Source organism: Puntigrus tetrazona, chromosome 13 (genome assembly GCF_018831695.1).
Source record: "Puntigrus tetrazona isolate hp1 chromosome 13, ASM1883169v1, whole genome shotgun sequence".
Lineage (NCBI taxonomy): Eukaryota > Metazoa > Chordata > Actinopteri > Cypriniformes > Cyprinidae > Puntigrus > Puntigrus tetrazona.
The window spans coordinates 8,061,263-8,088,868 of record NC_056711.1 but is presented as its reverse complement, the minus strand read 5'-3'; the positions used below and the strand labels follow the sequence as shown (position 1 = coordinate 8,088,868).

Here is a 27,606-nt window from a genome sequence, read left to right as displayed (position 1 = left end):
AAAACCTCACATTCAAGAGAAACAGCATACAATCTGTCCTGCATGTCTCATGTTAATTGACTCTTGCTGTCCAGTGGGCAAGTGTACCGAGTCTACGAATAACAGCATGCTCAGCTCTTTTGGATATAGCTGAGAATGTTGAGTTGGGAGAAGGATTGTGTTCTGTAAAGCAACTGCCCTTAACCAGTGTCTCCGGGCTTGCATAATGACCAGACAACAATAGCGGTTAAGGAGGGGGGTTAACATTTGCAGTTTGTGGTCGCAGTTTTTACTGGTCAGCACATTGTACGATGTTGCTAAACCAGCAGTAGAAACAGGCTGAGACAGGGAGCCATTCTTTATCTTATACATGTTATGATGCTATGGCCTTTAAAATGAGCCATTAGGAGGAAATTAATCACTGCACAAAATAGGATGTGTCCCAATGAGATTACTGAAGAGTGAAATAAGATGGTTTAAATTTAAACTATCCTGCCGAAAGACAAGAGATAAAAACTGACATGAAAACAGACATGCAACCGAAAAAAAAAAAAAAAAAAGACAAAGAAGGACCGATACAGGACAGAGAGGATATCAAATACCTTTCTTCTACTTGCACTGGTGGAGCCGAGCTAACAATGTTCACAAGACATGTCAGATTGCACAATTTCTTTTCCAAGAAAATCTACCTCTTGAGCAGAGTACGAGTGTACGGGGAAAGGCAAGGACATGGAGGAGAATAGCAGGAAAAGTCGTAAAGCTCTATAGGGAAGGAAAGCTAAAAGGCAACAGTGAAGAGTCAAGAGCCCTTACGAAGCACTCAGCTGCGTCGTCCATAATGCCGAGCTGGAACCGCTGCTCATCCTGGAAGGTTTTGGCCAGAGCGCAGCGTAGAGCATCAGAGGGCAGCACCTTCTCACTGCTGAACTGGAACTGCGCAAAGATGCTCTGAAAAACAACCACAGCTCTCGATTAACGTTAAAGAGAAAAGAGTGAACTATCCTATTAAAAGCTTAATTTCTTCCCTCTTAAGCCACATCTAAACACAGTATAATTAAGTGTGTCCTGGTGTATATGAACACATCTAAGATTTCCCATGCTGTCAGCAAGACTACTGTGCTGAATTAAGAAACTCCTCAGTATTTAGTTATTACAGGATTAACTTCTTTACTTTGAAGGCTGAAAACTCTAAGAGGTTGGAAAGAAGAAAGCCACTGCACTTATATCACTGCCCAAGAAACATACTGGAGTAAAGTCAGAAAGACACAGACAGCTGAATACAGAGGCAGTATCAAACCCATGAGAGCGATCGGACAGGCTGACAGACATATTGTCCCAGTCCTGTGTGTGAGAGCAGACAGGCAGCCCCCTACTGCGCTGGCACAGGGCTCAGGAGAGAGATCTCTAATTTCCAGCTGAGTTATTGAACTTTTGATGGAAAGCGCCAATGGCAATCCTGAACATTAGAAGGAATCTAATATAAAATGAGTGTAGGGGAGGGACTGAAAAGAAACTGGATGGAAAAAGAAATGGCACAGCAAGAGCTAAATACACAGAACACTGCTTGCCACGCAGCTCTAGTTAAAAATGGGATAGCTGGATTTTTTTAAGCATATATATTCGTTTTAATGGCATACATTTGATGTTTTCATAGTATGTCAACATATACTGGCAGACGAGATCTTCCAATTCTCGGAAGCAGACAAAATGACAAAGAAGTGATTCAACACTGTTTTTTTATGTTTTGATATCTGACAATCATACAGAACTGGTTTTAGGCTTTTTGACAACTAGGCCTAAATAATAATTAGAACAGACATGTAAACTAGTAATTATACTAACAAAATTTTAATTATAGTTTTTGTTTCTCACTTGAGAATGAATAGCTGTTACATAAAGTTGAGTAACTTGTGGAAACAAGATACTCTCCTTATGGATACACAGTAGTGGCTGGGTGCAATTCTTCATAGACTTATCAAATGAAGCCATATATTAGCAAAACCAACATTAAAAAAAGTTTTGGTGACCACTGACTTATTTTAAGAAATATGTTCCACAGAAGAAAGCAAGCCATAGAGCTTTGAAACGAAATGAGGATGAGTGAATGATGGCAGAAATTTCATCTGTGGGTGAACTATGCCTTTAAAATAAAAATTTACTTTTATCTGTAAATAAAGTGGGTCAAGCCAATTATCTCCAATTCTACAATGAAGTTCACTATTTAATACTTGATAACATTTCAAAATCTTGAAGCATATACAGATGACAGACAGGAACAGGAAAGTACTGAATTAGAAAAGCTATAATGGAGCAGAGATCCCTTTCAGCTCTATGAATTTAATGTATGATGAATAAAGCCAAACCCTGATGGGCTCAGCGCTTTACCTTCAGAGCGCAGAAGATGCACGAGTCCTCCATACATTTATGTGTGGTGAGCTGTCGGAAACTTCTCCGGAAGATATCCAGATGCCAGAGAACCTATAAGAAAAACGTTCAATTTAGACGAAAGAATCATTTACAACATCCTCAGATCTTTGATGCAGCCTGTGCATGATATGAAAGCACTGAGGCTGAAAAGGCTGAGAAAAGGTTGAATCAAGCATCAGACACTCAACACACCTTCTAAAACGCCTGAGAAGCTCTAGTCATCAAAAATGCATCAGACTCAAAAAGCACTTGAACCGCCTGCAGTTGATTTTCCACCTCTTCCTAAGTGTCTCTTTTAGAAGGAAACGGTATCTAAAGACGAGTCGGGTTGTAGTTGAAGATTGTGCAAGTTGTATCTGACGCTGACAGACTCCTTTCCTCAACAATCTCCTAAATCCAGTTTTCTTGACACTGTAGTACAACTCAACCAATCAAACAAAAGAAGCAATTATGTCTCACCAATCAGGTGTCAACGATCTTATAAGCCTGTGTGCTCTATCCAAGAGTTTGAAGAAACTGGAGCAGGTTAATAAGCAGAGCAAAGTCTGATAGTAAGATGAAGTGATGAGCGTGTTTCCCAGCTTTAGTCTTTCATCTTGAGAAATATATGCGTCTCCAGGTGAAGGATGATGTGGAACGTCAGCGGAACAAACAAAGACCTGCTAGCTTCCTGCTGGGCAGCTCACAAGCACGCAGAGACACACAGTCGTGCACACCTCCCATCTGGCCGTGCCTGGAAGGCTGCGGAGGTCGAGCTGACCCCACCTGCCCGCCATGAGCGGGGACTCTGTGTGCCATGGCCCCGCTGCTCGCCCGGCAGATCTACACGCTTGCATGCTGAATTATTGAGAGAGCTGTCAGTCCCACTTAACACAACTCAGTTACCCAAATGAATCGGCCGTCTGACTTCACCTTCACAGATGCCTTAATCACTCTAATAGTGCTAAAGTCTGTCAATGAACTTCAAAAGTTAGCTGGCCTATAAACCAAAACGTTTAAGAGACCTGCTTATGTTTCAGAAGTCTTAAGCAGAGCTGTCCATTTAAAATCTATAGTGCTGACAGAATCAATTTCAGAGAGTAGTTTCACAAATCAGAGACACATTGTAGTAAACATCTGTTTGACTGCGGTCGGGGCTGTGCGTGTGTCTCTGCACAATAAAACTTAATAGTACTCAACAGCAATGATTTCTCATGCCATTGTGATCACCCGGTATGACCTCTTGCTGACGCTCCTTGCATGTCAAGTGAAGCTGTAAGGTAATAAAACATAGGAAATGGAATGCTGTTTGAATGCTTATTGAAAGTTTGAATGTAATTATTTCCTCAGGCATGAAAATGTGCATTGACTATCACAAGTATTCATCACAATCAACAAACCCTATATTTGCAATGCATGTTCTTAGGAAAACCAGGTTTTACTTAAAGCCTTGTCATACAGTGATGTAATATAAAGATGTGAGTGTTTTGGGGCAGGTTGAGAGAAGAGTCACTTGCCATTTTGGTCCATTATATCGAACATAAAAACTTTATGACTTAAACTAAACAAAAGACACTCTAACTGCACTGTAGAAGTAAGAAATGGTGTGACCTGTGACCAAAAACTTTATACACTATGACATACATAGGGACATTTTCAGGAGATTCCTACAATAACCATTGTTCTTGAAACACAGTCCTGGTCTCTGAGTGCATGTACAAAGGTCTACAAACATGCAGGAACATTCTGAGCCAGTGGCTATGGACTAGCTAGTGTGTCCATGTCTCAAGCGGTCAACATCAGGGCACAGTGCCCCCTTCTATTGATTGGACGTCACCGATTTGACACTTAAGTTCTGGGAGCTCTTGTCATGCCAGTGAGTTTGCCTCTGAGAATGTCTTACAACAAAATCCAGCTTTTCTTTTTTTTTTTTTTTAATCTGGAACTGTCCAGTAGAGTTTGTATAGGATGAGACTGGCCATATTGAGGAGAAGCCTGCAGGACCTTACAGAAAGTACAGGTGTTTGCTTGACAACCTAGGTCACATCTGCTCATTAAAGCCATGTTCCGATTCATGTCATACTGAGGGGACTGTCAAAACTCAGATCTGATGCATTTTTTAACAAACACAAACGACAGCAGAATCTTTCAGACAAAATTTTTAGGAGAAAGGAAGCTGAAACTGATAAATGATGGAGTCTGTCATTGTGAAATACGTGAATTGCAGTAGGCCGTTGCTTGAAAGATTACTTCAATAAGAGCGAGCAAAACTGCATGAGTCCCCAAACTGGACAGATCAGAGATAACCCTCTGCAAAGAGGGACACCACGGCCCATTACTAACCATATTACACGCATCAGATTCAGGGGACAGAAAGCACACAGGAGGCTGGCCTGATGGAAAAGATAGACTGAAAATAACTATGACTGACTAAAACTGAGTTACTTCCTTTAACTCATCAAACATTCAAACAATGTGTGCGCTCATGTAAAGACTTCCCTTCACGGAATGTGACCATTTCACAAAAACAAGAACTAACCTGAATTTCACGTTTTTAATTTTACATGTCCAAATTCCAGGTTACATAAAAAATTGTTTTATAAAAAGCACCACAACTATTTTCAAGTTTTTTAAGTTTCTGACCTGTTTCGGAAAATTACGTTTTGCCATCAGATTATAACAATTAACATTTCAATTTTAAAACCATTTCATTATAATACTGTTGTAATTCCAATTAAATAAATGCAGGCTGTGTGTGCACAGACGATTAAACTCACTTTAGTTTGCAAACAATACAAAAAAGCCTAGTTTTTCGATTCAGATTGAACTAATCAAGTAGGTAGCAAGTTGGCTAAACATTTATTAATAGCCTAAAACCAAAAATTCATTTAGCTGCAGCCGAGCTCAACAGGAAGCTGCTGATTACACATCCTGACTCTTACCTTCTGTCTCAGAATCAGCAGGAGACGAGAAGATGTCAGCTTTGAAAACCCAGGCGGTCTAGACATAACTCTCTCCATCTTCTTCCTTAAAACTCATTCAAGCTGCATCCTTGGATCTTTAATCGGAAGTTTATTGATTGCACAACAGACTTTATTGAAGGGCTGTTAAGAACTATTGATTTTGGAAGGAGTTTCTGGGAAAGCTAAAACAAGGACACCTTATTCCATTACAGGGCATTTCATGCAAAAAAAAAAGTTATTTCATGTGAGCAGAACATGAAAACTAAAGGACAGAACGATACTTGACATTTGATTTACTTTACATATTTAGTGGTCGACCAACATGGGTTTTTTAAAGGCCAATGCAGAGATCTTGGAAAGCAGGGGAGTCGATAGCCAAAATAACTATTTTAAGTAATATTTAAGATATTTAATGTAATTTGAAAATTGATTAAAATATAAATGTGTAAAATAAGAGTGTTTTATTATTTTTTTTTACAAAAAAAAAAATATTTAACACATTATAAATAAAGTTAAAATTAAAAAGAAAGTACATACTGTAACCAACAGGGCACTCAGTATTCTGGGTAGTTTGCGTGGGAATTATATTTTTCAAATAAAGCCAAAGTAACACATATTATATACAGCACACAGCGATATGACAACGTGCAAACACAAAGTGCAGGATAGTTTGAAATTACGAATTTAAAGTTTGTGAATCGCGTGTCTCTAGCGAAGCTGAACTCTGCTCTGTCAGCCTTTAATTCACAAGAACAGACCGTCACGCAGGATACACACACACACACAAGATCTCAACTAGATTCGACTAAATTTGAATGTTCATTAGTCATTCAAAGATTTGTTCAAATTATATAAATGCACATTTGCTGAATGCTGATGGCAAACAAGAAAGTGTTATAATGTATGCTTTTATATTACTAATAATATAAATAGCAATAATTATAATACATTTTTGCTAACTTCTATCTGTATTAGACAGAACTGAATGACAGCGACAAACAAGAGCACTGTCAAAATAAAAGCCCTGCCTCGAAGATATCAAACCGAAAAGAAAGAATTATCGCCCGATGCCGATATTTGAAAAATTGGGTCGACCATTAATGTAAGCTAATTAAATCATGATTTACAGACAACTTAAAATCCTACAAACAAAATAAAAAATAAACTACTTACAAGTCCTAAGAAAAATATTTAAGAAAGTTAAAAGTGCCGCAATTTGTTCTGCAGACAAAAAAAAACAAAAAACTGTTTGAGTTCATTGTCTTGCCATATTGTCATGCTTCATGGCAACAGACAATCCAGCCGCGACGCTCCCTTAAACACCCAACCCCCCGAACCAGTCATAACTGACTCTAATTTGTAGCTTTAGACATATTATCAGCCAGCTAAGCCCCTTTATTTCCATATAGCTGATTATACAGTAATCCAAAAATAGAGGGTAAGTAATGGCAGGTTGCTGTGCAGGGTAATTACCGGCCAGGACAGTGCGCGTCTGACAGTTGTTTGTGGGGTCTAGTGCAGACAGTGCTTGAATCATCACTAAATCTAATGCAGGCTCCACCGAGTAGCACAATGGATAAAAGGCACAGCGGTTTCTGTCTTATAGCACTCATGCATAAGGAGAGCAACGAGTGAAGAGTCAGCGCACCGTTCCTACTGCTGCCATATGCATCTAGCCGCTTGACTTGTTGCTTCAAATGGCTAATCATAAGGGGAGGGGGAGCAATTTCTGCCCACGAGAGCAAGCATCTGTTGAGGTCATGCGTTGCACGAGTCATTAATTAATGAGAGAGTTTGCACAATATTTATCCTCACAGAGTACAAGTAGAAACTAACGGTTGATGAAAACATCTCAGCAAGCTCAAGATACGTCCCTAAAAGCACCATATAAAGTCAATGCGTCAAAAGTGTCCTGTTCAACTAAGACACCATTTGCACATACACAGTCAGAAAGACACTTATCAGATTTATAAAGTATAAAAGGTAACAAGTAAAAAGCGTTTATAGCATGTGCATATGTAGTCCTACCTGGAGAGCACTGTTCAGGAAGCAGCTGTTCTGTCCCGGCTCATTGATGAGTCCTTTGCTGGGGGCGATTGATGTCATGGTTCGTGGGGTGAATATACCCTGTAAGCCACTGCTGCCAGATGCAAAGTAGTTTCTTTTCCATGACATGGTGAAGGAAATCAATATCGCTTGAACTCTAAATCGTCCATCCGCTCAACAATCCCAAGTTCATCGTTCCAAAGTTGAGGGGAAATGCATTAGTGTTGTATTCAAAGAATGTAAGAAGAAATCAGAAAATGGTTTTAAAAAATATTAGTTCTGGGGAAACGTTTATCCGAGGGCGTTGGCTTCTTGTTGTCGTCTTGCATCAGACAGAAAAAGCAAATGCCGTCTCTCGACCTTGTTAACTGCTCTCTGGGATTTGGTTGTGGAATTTCACACCACTAGACTCAGTACTCGAGGTTGTGGGAGGAGTGGTGATCTTCACTGCAGCGCTACACCCTTAAACAGAAGCAACAGTGTGCAGATTGACGTCCTGCTTGTAAACGGGTGTGAAACTTCACAACACTGTGTATCTGGGAAAATAAACAGAAATAAGAAATGTTAACAAAGTTATCTCCTCACACTCAATCCAATCTGAAGTTTATGCTTTTTTCACATTGTGATTTGCAGCAGCAAAGTGACCACAAGTCATTAATTTTCAATGAGAGTTGCTGATTTTCAGTGGTTCATAGAAAGTTTTACTTGATGCAAATGGGCAGTGAATTGATGGAGCAATGTCTAATAGGAGTGAATGCACTGGAGCACGTTAGCTCTGAAAAACTGTAGTCTAGCTGGGAGAAGATGGATGAGAAGTTAATGTTGTAGTGGCTGATCTCCCTATTGATTTATGATTACGTCACTATGCAATCTCTGTCCACATATAAGGATATAATAAAATGCTGCAAAGATATAATAAAATAAATCCATATATTATATAGACACAATAAATTTTTAGCAAGAAAACTAATTGCTTGTCAGATTAGAACAATGTCTTATTTATGTCTCATTTGTTATCTCATTTGATTTTCAAAACACAAAATTACATTTACTAATTACAAATACATTTCTGAACCATTTCATCCAATTAATTTAAAAAGAACCACAAGATGAAGACGCACAAATCAGAAACAAATCAGTTTGAGTAATATTTCTGATATATATTCATATCAAATAATTGCTCATATTTCAGACTTTTCCATAACCATGGGAATCCACATAGAGCTAGTTCACCCAGAAATATTAATTTTGTAGTAATTTCCCTGATAATACCCTCACATTGTTCTAAACTTGTATATAGGTTAGTTTCTTCTCCATTGATCCTCCTTGATTTTCATTTTATCTTCTAGAGAATAAACTATTCCTTAGAGCCACTTAGTGACCCAGAGCAATAAAAATCTCAGTGTGTGATCAAGTGAGCATACACTCGCTCCGCAAAACACAAACAGCGACGTCTTAACACCGTAGCTGTGAAATTTCCTTTACAATCTGACTCAGATCTCATCCTGCTGGCTAAAATAACACTTGGGCGCAGACAAGGATTTATCTGTTTGTCCCAGTCCAAGCCAGCATGCAGAACATCCTCTAGCTGAGTGTTGATGTGCTGCTCCTACACTTGACTTACAGGTTGACCTCCAGAAATGACAGTCTGACATAACTCAACAAGTTATGTGATAGTCAAAGCTCTTAAACCAGTCTCCTACTGGTAGGCTTATATTAGCAGCACTTAGCCAAGCAACGAACTAAGGTGAAAAAGACACCCGACGAGGACCACAGGCGTCGCCTGCAACATTTAGATTTTTTGACAGGAAATTTCAAAGCAGCAGCTTCGAGCAGTTCCTCTCGAGAGTTTAGCAAATCTGTCTTCGTCCATCACCATCTGATGTGCTTTTAACGAAAAGCAGACTTGAGGGCAGTTTTCAAAGAACGCAGAAAGGGAAAGACAACAGAAAAAAAGACAAAGGCCACAGACAAAAGACTGACAGGAAAATGCAGACGGAAACTAAGATGACAAGAGCCGAAGTGAATGGATGAACAGAAAAGAAAAAGGGGCTGATAGAAACTGAACTGGAGAGAGAAATTCTAGTAAGATGAGTGTTTATCCAGCTGTGAGTCAGCGGCTGACCTTACACTGCTGATGTCAATGGTTTCCGTGTCTGTGTTTATGGCTTTGAAACCACATTAACGCCTAAATTCACTCTTAAAATATGCCTCGTCTATAAACTGCGTGGTATAATGTCCACGTTTAAGCACCCATCTACATGACAGATGTGTCACGTGATGAGTAGGAAAGCTAGCTGATCGCTCTCTCCAGATATTGCAGACTTCATTGGGCCATGCAAACAAGCCGAGCAATGCTGAAAGAGGTGTTTACACTGTTGGAGGAAATCACCCAAAAACTGCTTACGTAGACGTCTCTGCGCATTTAACTAGGATAGTAGGGAACACTTATGAAGAAACACTCATGGTGGGTTCTTCCTCCCAGGTAGACTGTATTGTGCCTCTGCTTGGTCAGCAGGGGGTGAAGTAGGTCGCATGGCAGGTCAGGCAGGAAGATTATCCTGATTAGACGGTGGATTATCCTGTCTGGCAGAAAACAACTAGTAGTGTCTACTGTAAGGCCCTCATTAGCTTCCAGACGGTGGCTAAGACTGTCTTGCTGGGCCCGTAGTAAGTTCTTGTAAACATGGTTTTGGTGAGCCACAAGCTGAAAACAAGCATGTCTCAGAGATTCACTTAACGTTCTTTAAAAAAAGCAAAGATGTGCATATAGATGGTTGTTTTTTTAATTGTTGAATGGTGTGAAATAATACTGAAACTGTATTTTTAAAATTGTAAATATATTAATAATTATGTATAATCAATAATATAGTATACAATTGTATGCATCAATTGTATGCTTCCTGCATCCCAGCGGACAATCTACAGTGCCATGTGCCACAAAAATGACAAGAAAACACATCAACAAGAGAACAATGAGAACAAAAACAAATAAGACAGGGTGACCAGATAATTCCAATGATTTTTCGAATACACAATGACTATTATAAATCTAATAGTTCAAACAAACTAACAAAGTTATCTAGATGAATCAGTCTGACAAACCCTTCCCTGCATGACCTACATGAATCAGCCTACAGTGGCTAATGAATCAATATCTGACTCAACTCACTCTGTCTCAAACCTACAAAAAGCTTTGTGTACTTAAGGATTGTGAGAAAGAAATTATTGTAACTATGAAATGTTTTTATAATTATAATAGGGCTGGGAGATAATTTGGTATTAATAATTATCACAATATAATTTTCCTTGATAAAACGATATGAAGACTTCGATAAATGTTCTATATATAATGTTTAGGTGCCAAAAGCAGATTGGAACGGCACAACTCATTTGAATTGCACTACACAGATCGTTTATCCGCTCAGATCACAAGCTCGCTAGAGCAGATGAGTTACTTGGTCACGCAAGCACGAAACAGCACTGTGAGATCCAGTGTGAAGAGAAGAACACAAATAACTAGTTAAACTAGTTTAAATCACAGTCATTTGAGTACTTCTCAAGCTACACGTCACCATTATTTACCATGAATTTACTGTAATAACACTCACTGCACCATAGTAATGTGGCAGAAATGTGGGATATTCACGTTGTATTTTATTACGGAAAAAGGGTATATAATTATACTTGTGATTAAGCTATAGCATGTGTGCATTTATACTGAATGCGTTTAGACTAATGTTACTGTTTTTCATACAAATAGGTTAAAAAATTTCATCATTTTTTTATCAGTGTTGAGGTGCTATGTGTGGCTGTAAGTGTGTTTATCATGATTTGAATGTATGCTACTATAAGAGACAAATGCTAAAAAAAAAAAAAAATAATAATAATAATAATAAATAATAATAATACAATTTGGCCAGAATAAACTTAATGATATAAAACTGATGGTGCTAACATTTTTACTGATCTATTTATATCTATATATTATTATATTCACTTTAGATGAAACCTTTTTTATGTAATTTCTGTAAACAGAAAAGTAGCTCCAAATGTTAAGCTGAAAGTTAGTTCTCACAATGGCCGAGTAATATTAACCACGACAATCTTTACAAAACAGCAAACCTCCATTTAAACAATGATTGTAAAAAAACCAAAAAAACTCCAGAAAGGGCCAAAATCAGCATTGGTTTGGTTTTTCAGAGGTGGCGAGAATTGAAAGAATTTTAAAGTGACCTAGAGTTGACTTCTTTCTTATGCCAGGTATATGGAACACAATTTTAAGCCTAGTTTTTTGCTCACTGACAGAGAGAGCGGACAAAAGCCCTCGGCAAATGGAGTTGGTTCACGTGAGTGGTGATTACATAGTGTGAATAATAAAAATGTAATCTGCGAGAAGCAGCGATGCATCACCAAAGGCTGAAAAAATGAAAGGGGAAGATACAAGGCAAGAACATTTTCAGGGGGGGAGGAGTCATTGTCTTTTGTAATTCTCTGTATCACTTCTCACACATTTTGCCTGGGATTCTTCCTAATGAAATATTTTGTAATGCACGTCCCCCAGTCACCAATTTGTCATTTAATGTGCAAACCACAGCAACTTCTACCTAAAACAGGCCTGTTCTTCTTCAGCAAGACGCTTGTTATTTTATCCATTAACCACTAGAGGGCCAAAAGTTACATAGTGTAGCTATGCAAAGCTATGCTATACTATGTAACAAATCTATTATAGTACCACCCTTCTTCATCCATGCCACCTAACCAGAGTCTGAATTTGGGGGGCAGAACACATCCTAAAGGTTTCTGACAAATGCTCCCATGGGAGATTGGTTCAACTCTGTTATGCAACACGATAGCCTATGGAAGACATCCAGCTCTTCATCCCACTGCCCAATGCAAGCCCCTAATCACATATGATGCCTCAAACCTGGCTTTAGTCCAGCATCACACGACTTCACTCTCTGGCCAACAGGCTAAAATTCATCCAGCAGTCACCTCGTACAGACGATCAACGCTTAGCAGCAAACAGCTCCCGAAACCCACAAGAAACAATAAAAGAAGAGAGCTGAAAGAAGAAAGATCAACCGCATCGATTGCACAATAAATGTGGTTAAGAAATATTAGGGTCAGATGTGAACTCGTGTCAACTGCATTTGCAACACCGAGCAACTCGGTACGTCCCACAAGCCAGGCAGTTTCCATTTTAGGAAAAGCCAGGAAGACGCAGGTGACGGATCCCCTGACCCAATCTAACATAAGGTGTCGCGGGATTATTCCTGCAATAATAGACTCTGCCGGGAACAGCGATGCCCATTTAGCCATCAGGGGTGAGAGAATTCCATCCCTCCCAGCCGCCACCTCTGACGCAGCTATCTGACATTCTCAATCCAGCAGGGCACATTTGTGCCACTAATGAAGTCTGTAATGCCTCACTGGCGAGAAGCTTCACACCTCAGTCTGACACCGACCGCTTTGCCAAAACTTCACTTGAACCAACAGTGAGAAAATATCCAACAGGGACAAAAGCTTGAGGGAAACATGTCGCCAGGCGACAGTGCGGTTGGATTAGCCTGATAATCTTGGCATCCCATTTCTATTACTGAAAGTGAATGATAAACAAGCGAGCTATCTGGCCAAAGTGTCGCTACAGTTCATTTTAGCGAAAGTGATTTAGAGACCGTTTCATCAGAGGCTTTATGCCATTTTATCTTCGGGTGTCAAATGAACAGCGCCATTCAGACAGGCTTGTGTGCGGCAAAAGCCATGTTTGGGATTTTCCCAGTCCGGTTAATTATATTAATAAGACATAACTCTGCTGACGTCATCAGCCTTAACCTACTTTTAAAAGGCCGCTTCTGGAGTGCAAAAGGACAAGAAAACCTTGAATGTTCACACTAGCGGCACAGGCTGATTTGCCGTCTGAGAGAAGTTTAGTAGGACGATAGGAAACAGGAACGGGCCCACCCCTGAGTGATATGCTCTCCACCGTCTCCGTCAGACCCAGACTGACATCATCCCGCGGCAGGAGCCCGGTGCTGAGGAAGCACAGGACCACGCCGGAGCGCAGTTATTTTCCACTAAACAGAAATAAGACGGGGTGGGTTGCGGTTGCCATGGAGACCTAGACCTGGTGCCGTTTTTGGAAGGATGAGGTGCAAGCACATGGGGCGGTCAAGCACAAGATACAGCCAGGCACAAACAGTGTCCTTATGTTTATATGTCATATTCCAATACTCGCATCCAAGATGACTTAAGCATTTATTTCAAATGGGGAAAAAAAGACGTTTTTGTTAAGCAAAAAATACAGAAGAAAAGCATATCAAGGCATGGCACAGATCGCATACCGGGGGATCAGAGGATGTGACCCATGGTTGGAGAGTTTAGTCGTTCTCCTGTAAGCATGAGCCAGTGAGCATCGCTTTGGACTGGCACAAGCAACTGCATTTCCCTCGTACCATCTGTGGAGCTGTGAGGCCACCTGAATCTGGGCCAGTTCGCTACAAACTCTCTCTCCACAGCGCAGAGAGAGGCTGAGAAAGCAAATGCAACTATAGGGCAAATTTAGCCCGTCGGTCATTAACCAATTTGGTCACATCAGGACTGGCTTCAGTGCGGTTACAACACGGCTCCGTTATTTCAGCTCTAGGAAACAACAACCATTTTTTCATATTATCGTGAATAACACCTGAAAATAAACATACACATCATCATCTAAATGCTTCGTCATTTTGGCAAATCCATCTATGCCAATCTTCTGTGTCCGACCGAGCATACATCCCTCCTTCACAGCGTGTAAAAAGCAGGATGTCCCATAAAGCCCCAGGAGCTGAGGAGCCGTCAGATTCAAAGAGCTGAAAACAAGCAAAGCAAGGAACTGTAGGGCAGCTCTTTTCAAGTCTAGGTCAATTGTTTTTGCAGTATGTCATTCATAGGTCAGTCAGAGAGCACCACAAAAGCGCAACAGTGGGGTTCTGGAAGTAAAAAAACCCCATTCACCAATACTCCGTAGGGGAACTGATTTTTTAAAACAACTTATAGAGCTTTAAAGACAGACCTACTGTGAGGAACAATGTTGTTAATTGCTGGTATATGCTTTTATTAAATGCATCAGCCTGCATTAATTGAACTTATTTTTAAAGTTTAACAGTGAAATTATTGGTGACATTACCCATGATTCAGAAAATAAAAAAACAACTAAGAGAAACAAATGAAGCAAATTCTGCTAAACAAATTCTCTAGCACTCGCCTACTCCCATGAAACACTGTGTATTACTGAAGGCCTAATATAATTGTGTACAGGGATCAACACTAAGAATCTTTGCTGTATATGTGCACATTTTGCAATGAGCATACTTTTTTTTTTTTTTTTTTTTTTTAAGTAGTTAGTCAACATATTTAATTCACTGTTTCATGGACAATGCAGAGACAAATACAGGACTATTTACCTGCATGCCTATAAAAATCAAAAGTTAAATCAATATATTGTTCATCAAATCCAGCACAAAAAGTACACCCTCACTAACTCATGCACAGCACTTGTCATGTTACTGTGGCATTACTATCAACAGGCTTTTTTTTCCCACGAGCCCTTTCTTTTGTGTGCCAAAGCCTGTTAGTGTGGTCTGTTTGATCTGGAGCTGACCCGACCAAGGGTTTAGCCAGATCTCACATTAGTGCCATTAGACATGTGACTACTAGAGCTGGCCTGCAAAGCTGTATGACTGTTGAGCAGCCCACCAACCATTTTTCCAATTAAGTCTACTGCATTTTAAATTATAGGTGGAACGTACGGTTTGGAAAAACTGAAAGAAATATATAAGGTCTAGGCTAATCTATCTGTGTCAGTTAGAGTGACTAAGCTGCACTTTTTCGGAATACTCTAATTTTTTCCATCAGGAAAATAATGCAACTCTGTGTTTTAATGTAACGCTGGTATTACAAGAATATCTGTGACAAGAGCTCTTTTCAGTACGCTGAAAAATCGCGTTCTTTCTGTACATTTTATTTTTATTTTACAATTTAACAATATTGAGAAAACAACTGAAACTCTATTCCATTCTCGAACACGAAGGTTTCCCTTAAATGCACTAGGAATACAACGTTTTACTCACTAACACATCGTTCCTGTTCGTTTCTTTCTTTCTAATCCCCATTAACAGTGTTTAATGGAATGTTTCTAAAACAGAGAAATTCAATTTGATATCTGTCAGAATGGAGGAAAGCTCATTTTTATTCACACTGCATGGTGTTATACGCTTGTGAAACAACTCCTTTGGATTTTTGGGGTTATTTAAGGTCTGCTGAAAATGATGTGCCGATGATTTCACGTTTACTTTTTCTATTGATGGTTGCAGAAAGTGGAGATTGTCATTTCGTTTTCACAAACCAGACCTTTACACGAGTTCATTAGCCGTATCCGAAAGGTCACAGTTTAAGAGAAGTTCACACAAAGCATGAGGTGAGTAAGGAAAAAGGCTGCCATGCTGCGTGTAGTGGCACACATTTGAAAACTTACAAAGAAATCGGAAATAAAATTCATGACAGAAATGTCATTTCACGTCCTATTTCTGAGCGGGCCATATTCAGTTTTCAGAGTTCAGATTTCAGATTCAGAGTCACGTTCTGTCATGATATATGACATTCAACATGTTATGTGATATTTAACATCCTGTCTACTTCAGCATTACACAACTTCCTCATGTAATCGCAGATCCCTCACTGAGAAATAGCAAACTAATAGGAAAACTATGAAAGGCACTATGATTCAGTTCAGCAGGTGCTTAACTAAAAATCACACACCATTAAAGGCATCCTACTCAAACGTGGGACGGTTTGTTTAAACCTTTCTCTCTCATATGAAATCACATCACACACGTTCAGACGTTAAGCACTTATCTTACGCATTAAACATTTTGCTCAAAGTTGCAAAAAACGCTTAAAAAAACAAAAAAACGGGAAATTAGCGCTGCTATGTCTGCGAAAAATTAAAGTTGGATTTATCTCAACAAACTTCATCCATTTGGCTACAGTGCGCTGAAGCAAAACCTGGCGAATTTCTTTACGTTTCAGTGCAGAAACAAGAAACGACATGCTTTTATATGAAAACGACGTTTTTTAATGTTTCCTCAGAAACATGCGACTGCGTCTTCAGTTTTGCTCCACGGGGATTCGGGAACAATAAGCGTCTCTTCCGAACCAGATCCTGCGAGGAATGCCGCAGCTATCTTCCTAAACTTTTTCGTCACAGAAAAATGTTTGCAAAACTCACCAGTTTCGTTCAGAACTGCGTCCGTACGAAGTTGTGAGGGGAAACCCTTGACAACGGGACCGTTAGCTTCAGTTGCCGGTATCCTCGCGAGCTCCAGATTCGCCTCAGCACATAAATTACTGCGCGCGGGCGGCGGGTTCATTGAGCTCCGTGATAATGCGGAGAGAGACGGGCTGGGGGAGGGGCGGCGCTATTACCTGCAGCCCCTGCCCCCAGACACACACACACACACACACACACACACACACACACAGAGAGACAGAATGGAGCACTACTGAGCAATGCCCTGCCTTAAAAAAGGATGAGTTTATACCTTCAAAAGACCTTATTAAATAAAATCTATAGTTCTAGAGCTTTTTACTTCATGCCTTTTAGCGCTGAGGGTAAATGCTGGTGTATACACTTAAAAAAAAGCACATTTAGCATATATTATTTCAAATAAAACACAAATGATGACTGGACTGTGACTTTCTGTCCAATCAAATGAGCTTCATAAGATTTTTCCTCCCAGTGTGTGTTGGGGAGATACATTACAAGCTACCAAATCAGATTACTTTTTTTAAGTTACTAGTAAAGTAAAGTAATGCATTACTTTTTTAAATTTTGAAGAATATGTCGTTTAATTTATATTCTTCTCAAATTAGTAATGACAATTAGTAACTATTGGGTACTTTTTTAGGGAGTAATGCAATATTGTAAAAGTAACTTTCCAAAACAGTGCTCCACATATAAAATCTCATATTTGACGTACTGAAGGTTTTTGAATAGTGATCCCGGTTTACAAAAAAGTCCCTGTCGGTCAATTTTTCAAAATGAGATTGACACATTATCTGAAAGCCGAATAAGCTTCGATGTTTGGTTTATTAGGACAGGACAATATTTGGCTGATATACAACTATTTGAATATCTGGAATCTGATGGTGCAAAAAAAAAAAAATTAATAAAAATACTGAGAAATCATGTTGTTCTTAGCAATGCATAGACCTGTTACTAATCGCAAATTAAGTTTTGATATATTTACAGTAAAAATGTAGAATTGATGATTAATGATTTTTAGCATCAAATAAAAATCAGTCACTTTGGCCTATACGATGCATTTTTGGCAATTGCTGTAAATATACCCCAGCAATTTTGTAGTCCAGGGTCACGATTATGCTGGAGTATAAAGGGCCACCACACTAAAAATCAATAACTATAACAATAGAATCTAGGCATAATAACAGTCTGTTTATTAGACATCTGTGCCACAGCAGCTCTGTCGTCTGCCACTTTAAATGCTAAAGCGCTTTAAAATCTGGTGGGTTTTGATTGACTGCAAATGATTTTATTACTAAGAAAGAGAAAAATGAGGAATATAGTTGTAATGTAGACTTCCCTAATCTCATAGAATTAGAACAAATATTTAAACTTTACAGTTTAATTGTAAAAAAAATTTTTTTTACAATTATTTAAAGAGAGAGAGAGAGAGAGAGAGCGTTAGATAGATATAGTATAATAATATGTGCTAAATAAGTCGTCAGTATTTAATGTGAGCCAGTTACCGTAATGTAAGTCACTCTAATAAAATACAAAAAGTTATTTTAGAATAAAAAAAACAAGCACATAAAATACTATGAAAGCAGACAAAGGAAGCTCTACTCTTAAGGGGGGAAAAAATATTCCTCTTCAGAGCCTAAAGACAGGCACCACACACCAAACATATCTTTCAAAACAGCAATTTTACAATCCCCAAACTGTTAACTGACTGACTGCTGATTGAATGAAAATAACACGGTGTGGGGCAAGTTACTTCCTCCACCCAGAGATAATTAACAGGGCCATAAGAACAGTTTAACCTGGAGAGCAGCCAGCAACTCCCATTAAGACTCATGATTAAAAACATATGACGAGTGGGAAGACTTAGGTGTCACAGATTGAGAAACTACTTATAGCCTACGTTATATCAACTTTTTTGTTCAACAGAAACATGAGGGAATGAAAAGAATGACATAATTTTTGTTTCTGGGTAGACCATTCCTTTCTCATCAAGTTAATTCTAACCAGGTTATGCTGTAAAATATAAATCAAGATTTAAACATAGGCTATATCAGTCATGACATTACCGACTGTGGCTAAAACCAAACATTTATGTATTGCACACCCAAATTTTCCATTAGCCTATCAGAGCATTCAGTGTTTTTTCACAGAGAGCCAGTCTAAACTGATATAGTTGGTTTTCAGTGACCACACAAAGGAAGGAAGGGAAGGGAGGGCTGGTCCACACAGAACTTTACATTGGCAGATGTTAAAGGTTTTCCTTCTGAAAAAAAAAAAGGACTGATGTGGTGACTTTTATGAACTTTTAAGTATGAAAAAGATTTGACCACACCAAAGCATGAACATCACAGGCTCATAAACCACGATGAAGGCCATTTCTGACATGCATGCATAGTATTTAATATACATTTTGTCTCAAAAACAATGTCACTAATCATCTCAAACATACATAGTGCCAAACGTACAATGGCATTTTGTGTTGTCAGTGATTTTTGAGATGCCTGTGCTGAACAAACCAAACAGGTTCGACACCATTCCATTACAACAAAAAAAAAAAGAAAAGAAATGAGGTTACTGTTCTCACACATCACTGCATAGAAATGGAAATTTAACTGTAAAATACAATTAAACATGTACTGGAAAGCTGCACAGCTTCCAGTCTGCACAGGAATAAACAAACCCTGAGAGAATCAAACAAACCACAACAAACACCACATTATGACTAGGAGAGAAAACGGAATATGGAGAAAATCCCACAATCTGACATAATCACTGGCAATATTTCACAGAAAATAACCTTCCCCCAAAATAATAATAATGATAAAAAACAACGACACAATATTTTAGTAATGTCAATTTAAAGAAAAGGCAATGCAGCTTCCCACAATGGGCTATTCATTGAAAAGACAAAAGCTTGTTCAAAAACAAAAGGTTTCATTCACAATGCTTGCACTCCTAGTTCCACCACTAGCTTCCTCCCCCTGTCCCAAAGGCATGACAAATTGTTTTCCTAGCTTCACAACTGCTCTCATTAATGATGATTGTCGCCCTATTACTGTCCCAGAAGAAGCATTTGTGTTAGGTTAGGGAATAATCCTAGCAGAGAGCACTCAAAATCATATGGTTACTTATACCATTTCCAACTCAGACAACTAGGGCTTAATTAACTTAATTTTCTATCAGTGATATTTTTGTTTTGAGTATGAATTTGATTTATCATATGCAAACCCCCGAGATGGTCATATTGTGCAACTAATCATTATATATAGATCACATCAAATTGCATGCATTATAATCAATCTGTAGCCTGTCTAAAGCCAGCATCTCCATAACAAAGCATCTCCAATAATGACCTAGTGACAAAATCAATTCATTCTTGTTAGAATAGTGTCATTTTAGTCACCTAAAATGGGGCCGAGAAAAAAAAAATTGCATGCTGACCTTTTAATGTCCTTCAGAAACATGATAGTTTCTTCCTGGTTGAAAACGCATTTTAAATAACTAGCAGCCCAAAACATTTAACTTGAAAAATTTGTAGCGCTTATAAAAAGCATGTCACTTTTTTTAAAACGCTTTTTAAATTTTGCCTTTTGATTTGCACGGACTTCAGCAAAAACCTCTTTTCAAGGAAAGAGGAGGAAAAAAAAGTGAAAATAGGGAAAACTGGTACTTCCTGTAAGTTTTCCCATCTAAGCCGCAGAACACTGAACCAAACACTTCATGCAACATAAAATTTGCATTCACATCTTTCATGAGAAAAAGGAGTGACCATCCAGGTGATTCAGAGGCCTGGGTAACTATTCCTGTTTTATTCAATCTGCTTCCTGAATGACATCATCCTCGCTGAGTGACACCTCCTGGACAGTGAGGCATGCTTTACTCACTCGGTCATGTGATCACCCCACACAAGGGATGTGGTCATGCATTATCTCACAGTGTAATGACATCAGATGGCACAAAGGCTCCTTATGCACAAACTCAATGTCTGACTAAAACTACATCTGCTCCAGAAATACTGCACTTGCCACAAATGGAAAATAGGTCACTATTGGAATTTATTGTTTTCGTCCTCACCGCTTTTCATCGCATGTTTCTGAGTCCTAATATCTTTAGTCATTTCCTGTAGCAGATTCATAACCCGCTGCAGGTATCGTTTTCGAGCTCTGAAACTACACAGCAGCTCATGGTATCTGAATCTGATCTCAATACTAACTTATGAAATACAGATTAAATAAATCTGTGCAGTGACAAAGACTCAGTTAAACTGTCTAAAAGCAAAAGCTTTACAGGGCCACAACTCCAAGGAAAAAGCAGACTGTTAATCTCTGATGACTTCCATAACACAGCCTAGCGCTAAAAGTATTGTCCTCCAACCCTCTAGAATTTCCTCTTAAAAGACAGAAAAGCCTAAATGAAGACACTAAATGCTTAAAACGCCACAAACGCACCTGTCAGCTACAGCTATCTGGCATACAGTGCACATAAACCTGTAAAACAAACCCTCGGGCTGACAAAAGGAGATCCTTATAAAGCTTTATACTGAGTCTGTGTACTTACAGCGTCTGTCTGGCAGACATCTGTGATCCGGTCACGAGCAGCTGTAATGTGTGTATCTTGCTGACAATCATGCAGGTTTTTCCAGGTGATTCTGAAACAATGACATCATCCCTATCAGCACACACCTGTTTCCTCAGGAAGCTCCTCCCACCGTCCTGCTTTTAAAGGGACAGGGTACAGCAAAACATGACAACTCATAAAGAACATTATCTGTTTGAACAGACTCAGTCATGTGAGCCGAGGCCAAACAGAGTGCTTTAGACAAATATGACTTCATTCAGATAGCAAATATGACTTGAGACAGTTAACAGAGGCTGAATACAAAGCCAGTCAGCCAAATATAAATAAGTATGACCATTAATTCGTCATGTGAGGTCTTGTTTTTTTGTTGCATTGCATATGCCTTTGGATCAATTCATTATTTTTTGAAAGAAAAACATCCACTTTATAATAATCAGCTGAATCATTCTTAAACGACACACTTAAACCAGACATTTTATAAACACTGACTTTAATAGAAGCGGATTAATATGAGCCATTTATTAAGTCTGAATGCTTAGAAGGTTAAACCTCAAAATGTCGCTTAAAATTAGCAACTGAAATGTCATTTATAGCCAGAAACATCAATGAATGCCATATGGGATATTTTTGGCTGTAATCCTCTTTGTCATAATAAAGTGGCGCTGTTGCCTGGATGGACAATGAAAGGGTGTATGAGACTAATTTCATAACTCATTTGTCCTGAAAATCTGTTATTAGGAGCTAAGCCTTTCTTAGAGATCTGCTAATTAGACATCATTAAAACCAAAGCAGTTAAACATTAAGAACCTGTCATCAGTAATCCTAATATGCAACTGAACACAATATCATCATGTAGCTGATGTGCAATTAAATATAATATACTATAATATATATATATATATATATATATATATATATATATATATATATATATATATATATATATATATATACATATACATATATATACACACACATATATACATATGCATATGTGTGTATATATATACGTATAATATATACATATATACATTATAATATATATATACACGTAATATATATATATAAATATATATACACGTAATATATATATATAAATATATATACACGTAATATATATATATAAATATATATACACTTATTATATATATAAATATATATATATTATATATATATATATATATATATCATTATTATATATATAAATATATATATATATATATATATATATATATATATATATATATATATATATATACTGAACACTTGCATTGCACATTTTTCATTCACTAAAAAGAACTGGCTCATAAAAGTGATTATGGAAGTCCTCATGAAAGATTGCATTATTATTATTATTATATTATATATATATATATATATATATATATATATATATATATATATATATATATATATATATATATATATATATATATATATACATAGATAGATATACATTTTTTTATTTTTTGCATAAATAAAGTGTTAAACCTTGTGCAGGAAACTTCATTCCTATCCAAGCTCTTATCAATAGTTATTCTCATGGCTGACCTGTTTACATAGTCACTCACTATATGGCAAAACTGTCCTCAAACAGAGGCTTGTGGGGTTAAATTTGGATTGCACAACAGCATCCGTCAATATGTGCGCCGTGTCTCCTCGGGTGGTCGGTAGTACACACACAGTGCCGATGGCACACGCAAGTAGCCATTCACAAATGTGTGCTGTGCTCTCATGGGAATTCTGGGGGAGGGTTAAAAATAGTCCAGAGTTCCAAATGGGTGCCTTTCTCAGAATTTCTGTCTCTCAGCGTGTTTCCATGCTTGAACTTGGCCGCTGAAGCGTCTCTATTCTTTTATCATCTATAAACACTGTGGCCTCAACCATGAAATTATTATGCCAGAGATAAGAATGTGGATATTGTGTTTTCATTTAAAGCCCGTCTAGGTCAAAATCATTTGGGTTATGCTGTTCTTTTCATATCAGCAAGAGAATGTAGTAGTTATTAGCTAAGTAAAGTCTCCAGGAGTCTTTCATTTTTAGATGGCTTAAGGAATTCAGGGTGTAGACATCCTTATGGCAGCCCACAACTCTATGTCTTCATGGCTGTGTAGAAATTTCATGGTTTTCAAGGAATGTCCGTGACTCAAGCTTTTTCAATAATACACAGAGATATTTAAGCAGAAACAGATGGGGAGGAGAGAGAGAAAGAATAGGAGGGAGCGAAAAAAGAAATAAAAAATCCTGTTCAATGACTCACAGACGCCTATTCAGAACAAGGTCAGGCAGTTTTTGTAACAAATTGAGTCTTTTCACCTCAGATATCATAATTGTGCCCAGTAAACAACATAACATCCCTTACCAGCCTAGTGACCTATAGGAGGTCATGTCACGGCATAAAAACACTCTGTAATGACCCTGTATGTCAAATACACTGTCAGCTTCAATTAACGTTCAGTTCGGTGCCTCCAAATCCAATTATTTGTTAAAGCTACTGTGGCTCTTTTCTATGGGAACAGCAAATAGTTCACATGCACCCCACAATGAGACATTAAATAAACCGACCAGCAGATTAAAACACACAGGGCCTCCATTAATTATGTTTGAGAGAGACCATGGAAGTCTCTTGTGTTTAGGCATCAGCCTTTTAAGGCCGGCTGATGTCCAACAGGTTTTTAACGGTAACTGACCTAAGAAGTAATTTTAGGAAGCAGCTATAAAAAAACTAAATGAAGTCATGTGAGGAAACATGCTTACAGGGGAAGCGATCAGCTGAAATGTTTACACTGATGCATCCGTAGGAGGATCATCCATAATTCTCAATACGGTTTCTTCTAAATTGCTGCTAGCGTTTTTCATGCAAATATAAAGGTATAAAACATAGCATTCAGCTTTGCGATCTGAGAAATAAACTACATTTGAACATAAATTAAAATGTATTTTAAAATGTATTTAAAAAAATACTGTTTTTACATCAAATAATTCGTAGTAGCATAAGCGCACTTCATTAGAAAAACATTATCCCAGGCATTAAATTATTTATTCAATTTTAAATGTTTATTCACCTGGTAAGTAAACATCTTCCACTTACATTCGATAACCAGGTGTCCCGAACATTTTTTACCCGTTTATATTTTATCTTATCTAAAACTAGTTCTGTTAATTGGTTTGTTTGGACAACGTGAATTTTGCTATCTTTCACGAACACAGAGCTCAAAATTTATGCTCACCTTCAATATTCATTCAACTGTTCGTATTTACTGTATGCATTTCTACAGAAATAACTCTGCAGGTTCAAAGTTTTTTTTTTAAAAAGACCACACGTAGACCGGGAGACTGTTACATAATGATGGATCCGGCCTGTCACGCAGGTTACATGTAAGAGGAGGGCCTCACTATCAGCTACAGGCCAGCAGACAGAATTTAATGAGAAACAGGCAGGTGCGTGAGAGCTGCGCTCAAAAGAGAGCTGGACCACTGAAAGCACTAATCTTTCCCCGTTTCGCTTTCTACAAACATAATTAATAAAGAATAAGAAACAAAAGGGCAATAAGGACAAGAACTAGAAAACACAGAGCCGTTAAAATCCTGCAAAAACACAGTGGCTACAAATCATTTTTTGGAGAGAAAAGCCACAATTGTTGGTTTGATACTTGATAAAATAATATACATTTCAAGTGTGACTTAACTGTTCACATAAAAAAAAAAAAAAATCTTGTAGAGGAGTTTTGCCACTTTGCAAATCATAACCATACACGTGATTATTTATTAGTGTCTGTGCAGTCTGTTTAAGATTTGTCTGCAATGTGCAATTCATGCAAGTTTGTCTCTGCTAGGATATTGTGTAAAATTGACAGGCGATGACAGCCCAAATGTGCAAGATTATTTACACTGACTGCTGAGAGACTTGAAAACTGAAAAGCAATAAACCAAGTACATGTGCAATGCCAGCAGCAGTGTCAGTCTCATTAAAATCTCCTTGTCCATGACATATTTTACTGGGCTGCAGACTACTCAGAAAAATAAATGCATTATTTTTTATCATAAAACCCTAAAAGTGCATTATTAAAAAAAAACTAAAACCAAAAATTATACAAGTGTAATTAATTATTATATTTTTTACGTTTCATAAAAAATAATTGAGATGTATGCAAATCCTGTGCCTTGTTTGTCTTACTGTACAGCATACTACCACGTATTTATTTGCTCAATGAAATACCTCGGCCTGTAAGCGCACATGGCCGTGATCGGCTCAGCGCTGATGAAAACGGCAGCATCATTATGAGTGCATCTGTACTGAGAAGAATGATCATCGCCTTGCGTATGGGAGAGTGTATGAAATAGTAGAAATCATTAGATGTATCTATCTGTTGTTAAATTCTGTTCGGCATTAACAGACTGTAGCTTATTTGTGTTTCCTCTGCAAAGAGTGAGTGCATACCATCACAGAGAGAGAGAGAAGTGCATGTGAGCTGAGAGTGCATATCCAGAGCCAGACTCAACCGGGGGCTTGATAAAGCAGGAAAACTGCTCTCACAAGGAACAAACTTGGGCTAATATCAAATGAAGACGGAGTTTTGATTTACACATGAATGTCTCCCACTCAGCTCAAATGTTCCTTTACCTTGAGAAGTTTAATAAAAGTTACCCTCAAGGGCTTCTCTGTCCCTTCCTGTCCTAAGCCCTTAAAGCATGTTGTGAAATTTACAGGAATCCCACACACCCCCAACCAATTAGCCAGACTGAAGGCTCTGTCTGCTGATGAATACATGGGAGCGCAGGCCCTCGAGGAGTGACCATCAGTATGTTAATTTATTCATTTCTAAATTTTACATAACAATTAGTAGGCTTCTTTCGCATGCATGCCAGGGCTCTTATTTACTTTTCACAGAGAGATTGCTAAAGGAGGGGTGACGGGAGAACAGAAAGAGAAGGTTCGGATGGAGGGGTGTCTATTTTGATCACCCCTCTCCGCCGTAATAATAGAGACATCTCCTCCTTGTTTACGTAACACAACCTTCACACGCCGAAAGCGGGCCGATTTCGTGCACGCAAACGAACCAACTCATTAAACTCCAATTATCCTGTTCGATATAGGAAGAGACCCCAAAGTTTATGAAAGAGCTTATGATCTTGTGATTTCCCCAGAACAGCAGGCGACAGGGATAAACGGATTTCAGAGCGGATGACAGACAGATAGACAGATATTCAGCACACCTGAATGACCTGCACTTCTCACTGGCTCCGTTTTCTCACCTGCACAGCCTCTGAAACGCCACCAGATGACATTGGCGGCTAGAGGACAATCAACTGTATTGAAAAGATGAGAAAGCGCTACGTCACTGAAAATGGTGAGGAGCATATGGTCTTGTGCTGGGTAAGTTAAAACCAACGGGGCCGGTAATAAATCACCTCCAAATATATATCAATATCAATTTTTTTTCTGTGATGCGGGCTGCATCCAGTCGGTATATAAAAAAACCACACAAATCAGTAAACGCACGCGTAATTTGCCATGCGTGATAGAAGTGATGCGCGCATCGACGCGGTCGAGGCTCAGCCATGTGGTTATTCTACTACGTGGCGAACTTCTAGATGCGCAGCGTTGTGTTCGCCACAACGCACGGCGCGCACAGCTTCGTCAGCACATTGCAGCGCGCGAGGTTTAGCGTCTCCTTCGCACTGTACCTGTATCGCGACACGAGCCTCTCGAAAAAGCGCGAGGGGGGAAAAGAAAACGCCGATTCGAGACCCGCCGCGCTGCGCAAATGATCAAACGCATTCGCTCCGACAGTGATGCATCCCTGTGTTTGTTTACTAGATCAGCACATGCCTGTGGAAGAGCAGCTACGTCTTAACTTCCCAACTCACGCAGCGAAACGCCTTCGCTGCCTTTTTTCTCCCCCACGTCTGAGGAGCAGACGCCGCTTCGATAGGATGGTGAAAGGAGGGTTTCCTTACCTTGCAGCGCGCATCCTCTCCCTGGCTGGTCGGCGGGGTAAAAATCTGTTATTTTCTGCCGCTAAACCTTAAACATCCCTCAGCGTCACTGTGTGCTGCAGCCAAGGCAACCAAGTCTCGCGATGTTTGGCGTCTCAGGTGTCGATTCGGCGGAGTGTGACAAGGAGACTGGGCCATAGCTCGGATGCTTGTAAATACAGGGGTTCATGGGTACCAGTAGCTAACACTACAGGGAAAAAAAAAAAAATCAAAAATCTATGTTTTATTATGTTTGCACACTCTATGGAGCCCAAAATATCAATCGATGCCAAAAAGTGAATTTCTTTTACTGAAGACTTCATACATGACATATTTCATTCTAATGAATTA

General features: G+C 38.7%; 1 protein-coding gene across 9 annotated transcripts in view; it reads right to left on the bottom strand.

Moving 5' to 3' along the window:
- usp54a (ubiquitin specific peptidase 54a) overlaps positions 1 to 27,387 on the bottom strand; it is a 46,064-nt gene extending 18,677 nt beyond the window's left edge. For 2 of the 9 annotated variants that reach the window (XM_043255239.1, XM_043255245.1), the window contains exons 1-4: positions 16,663 to 16,856; positions 7,377 to 7,930; positions 2,365 to 2,457; positions 793 to 927 (exon numbers count right to left, since the gene is read on the bottom strand). In XM_043255239.1, the coding sequence (XP_043111174.1) occupies positions 793 to 927; positions 2,365 to 2,457; positions 7,377 to 7,523 (375 nt within the window). In that variant the 5' untranslated portion in view covers positions 7,524 to 7,930; positions 16,663 to 16,856. Of the gene's footprint in view, positions 1 to 792; positions 928 to 2,364; positions 2,458 to 7,376; positions 7,931 to 16,662; positions 16,863 to 21,255; positions 21,414 to 27,237 lie in introns of those variants that run through there. The other 7 variants (XM_043255240.1, XM_043255241.1, XM_043255242.1 and 4 more) reach the window with 7 other exon arrangements.
- Between the last annotated feature and the right edge of the window lie 219 nt (positions 27,388 to 27,606).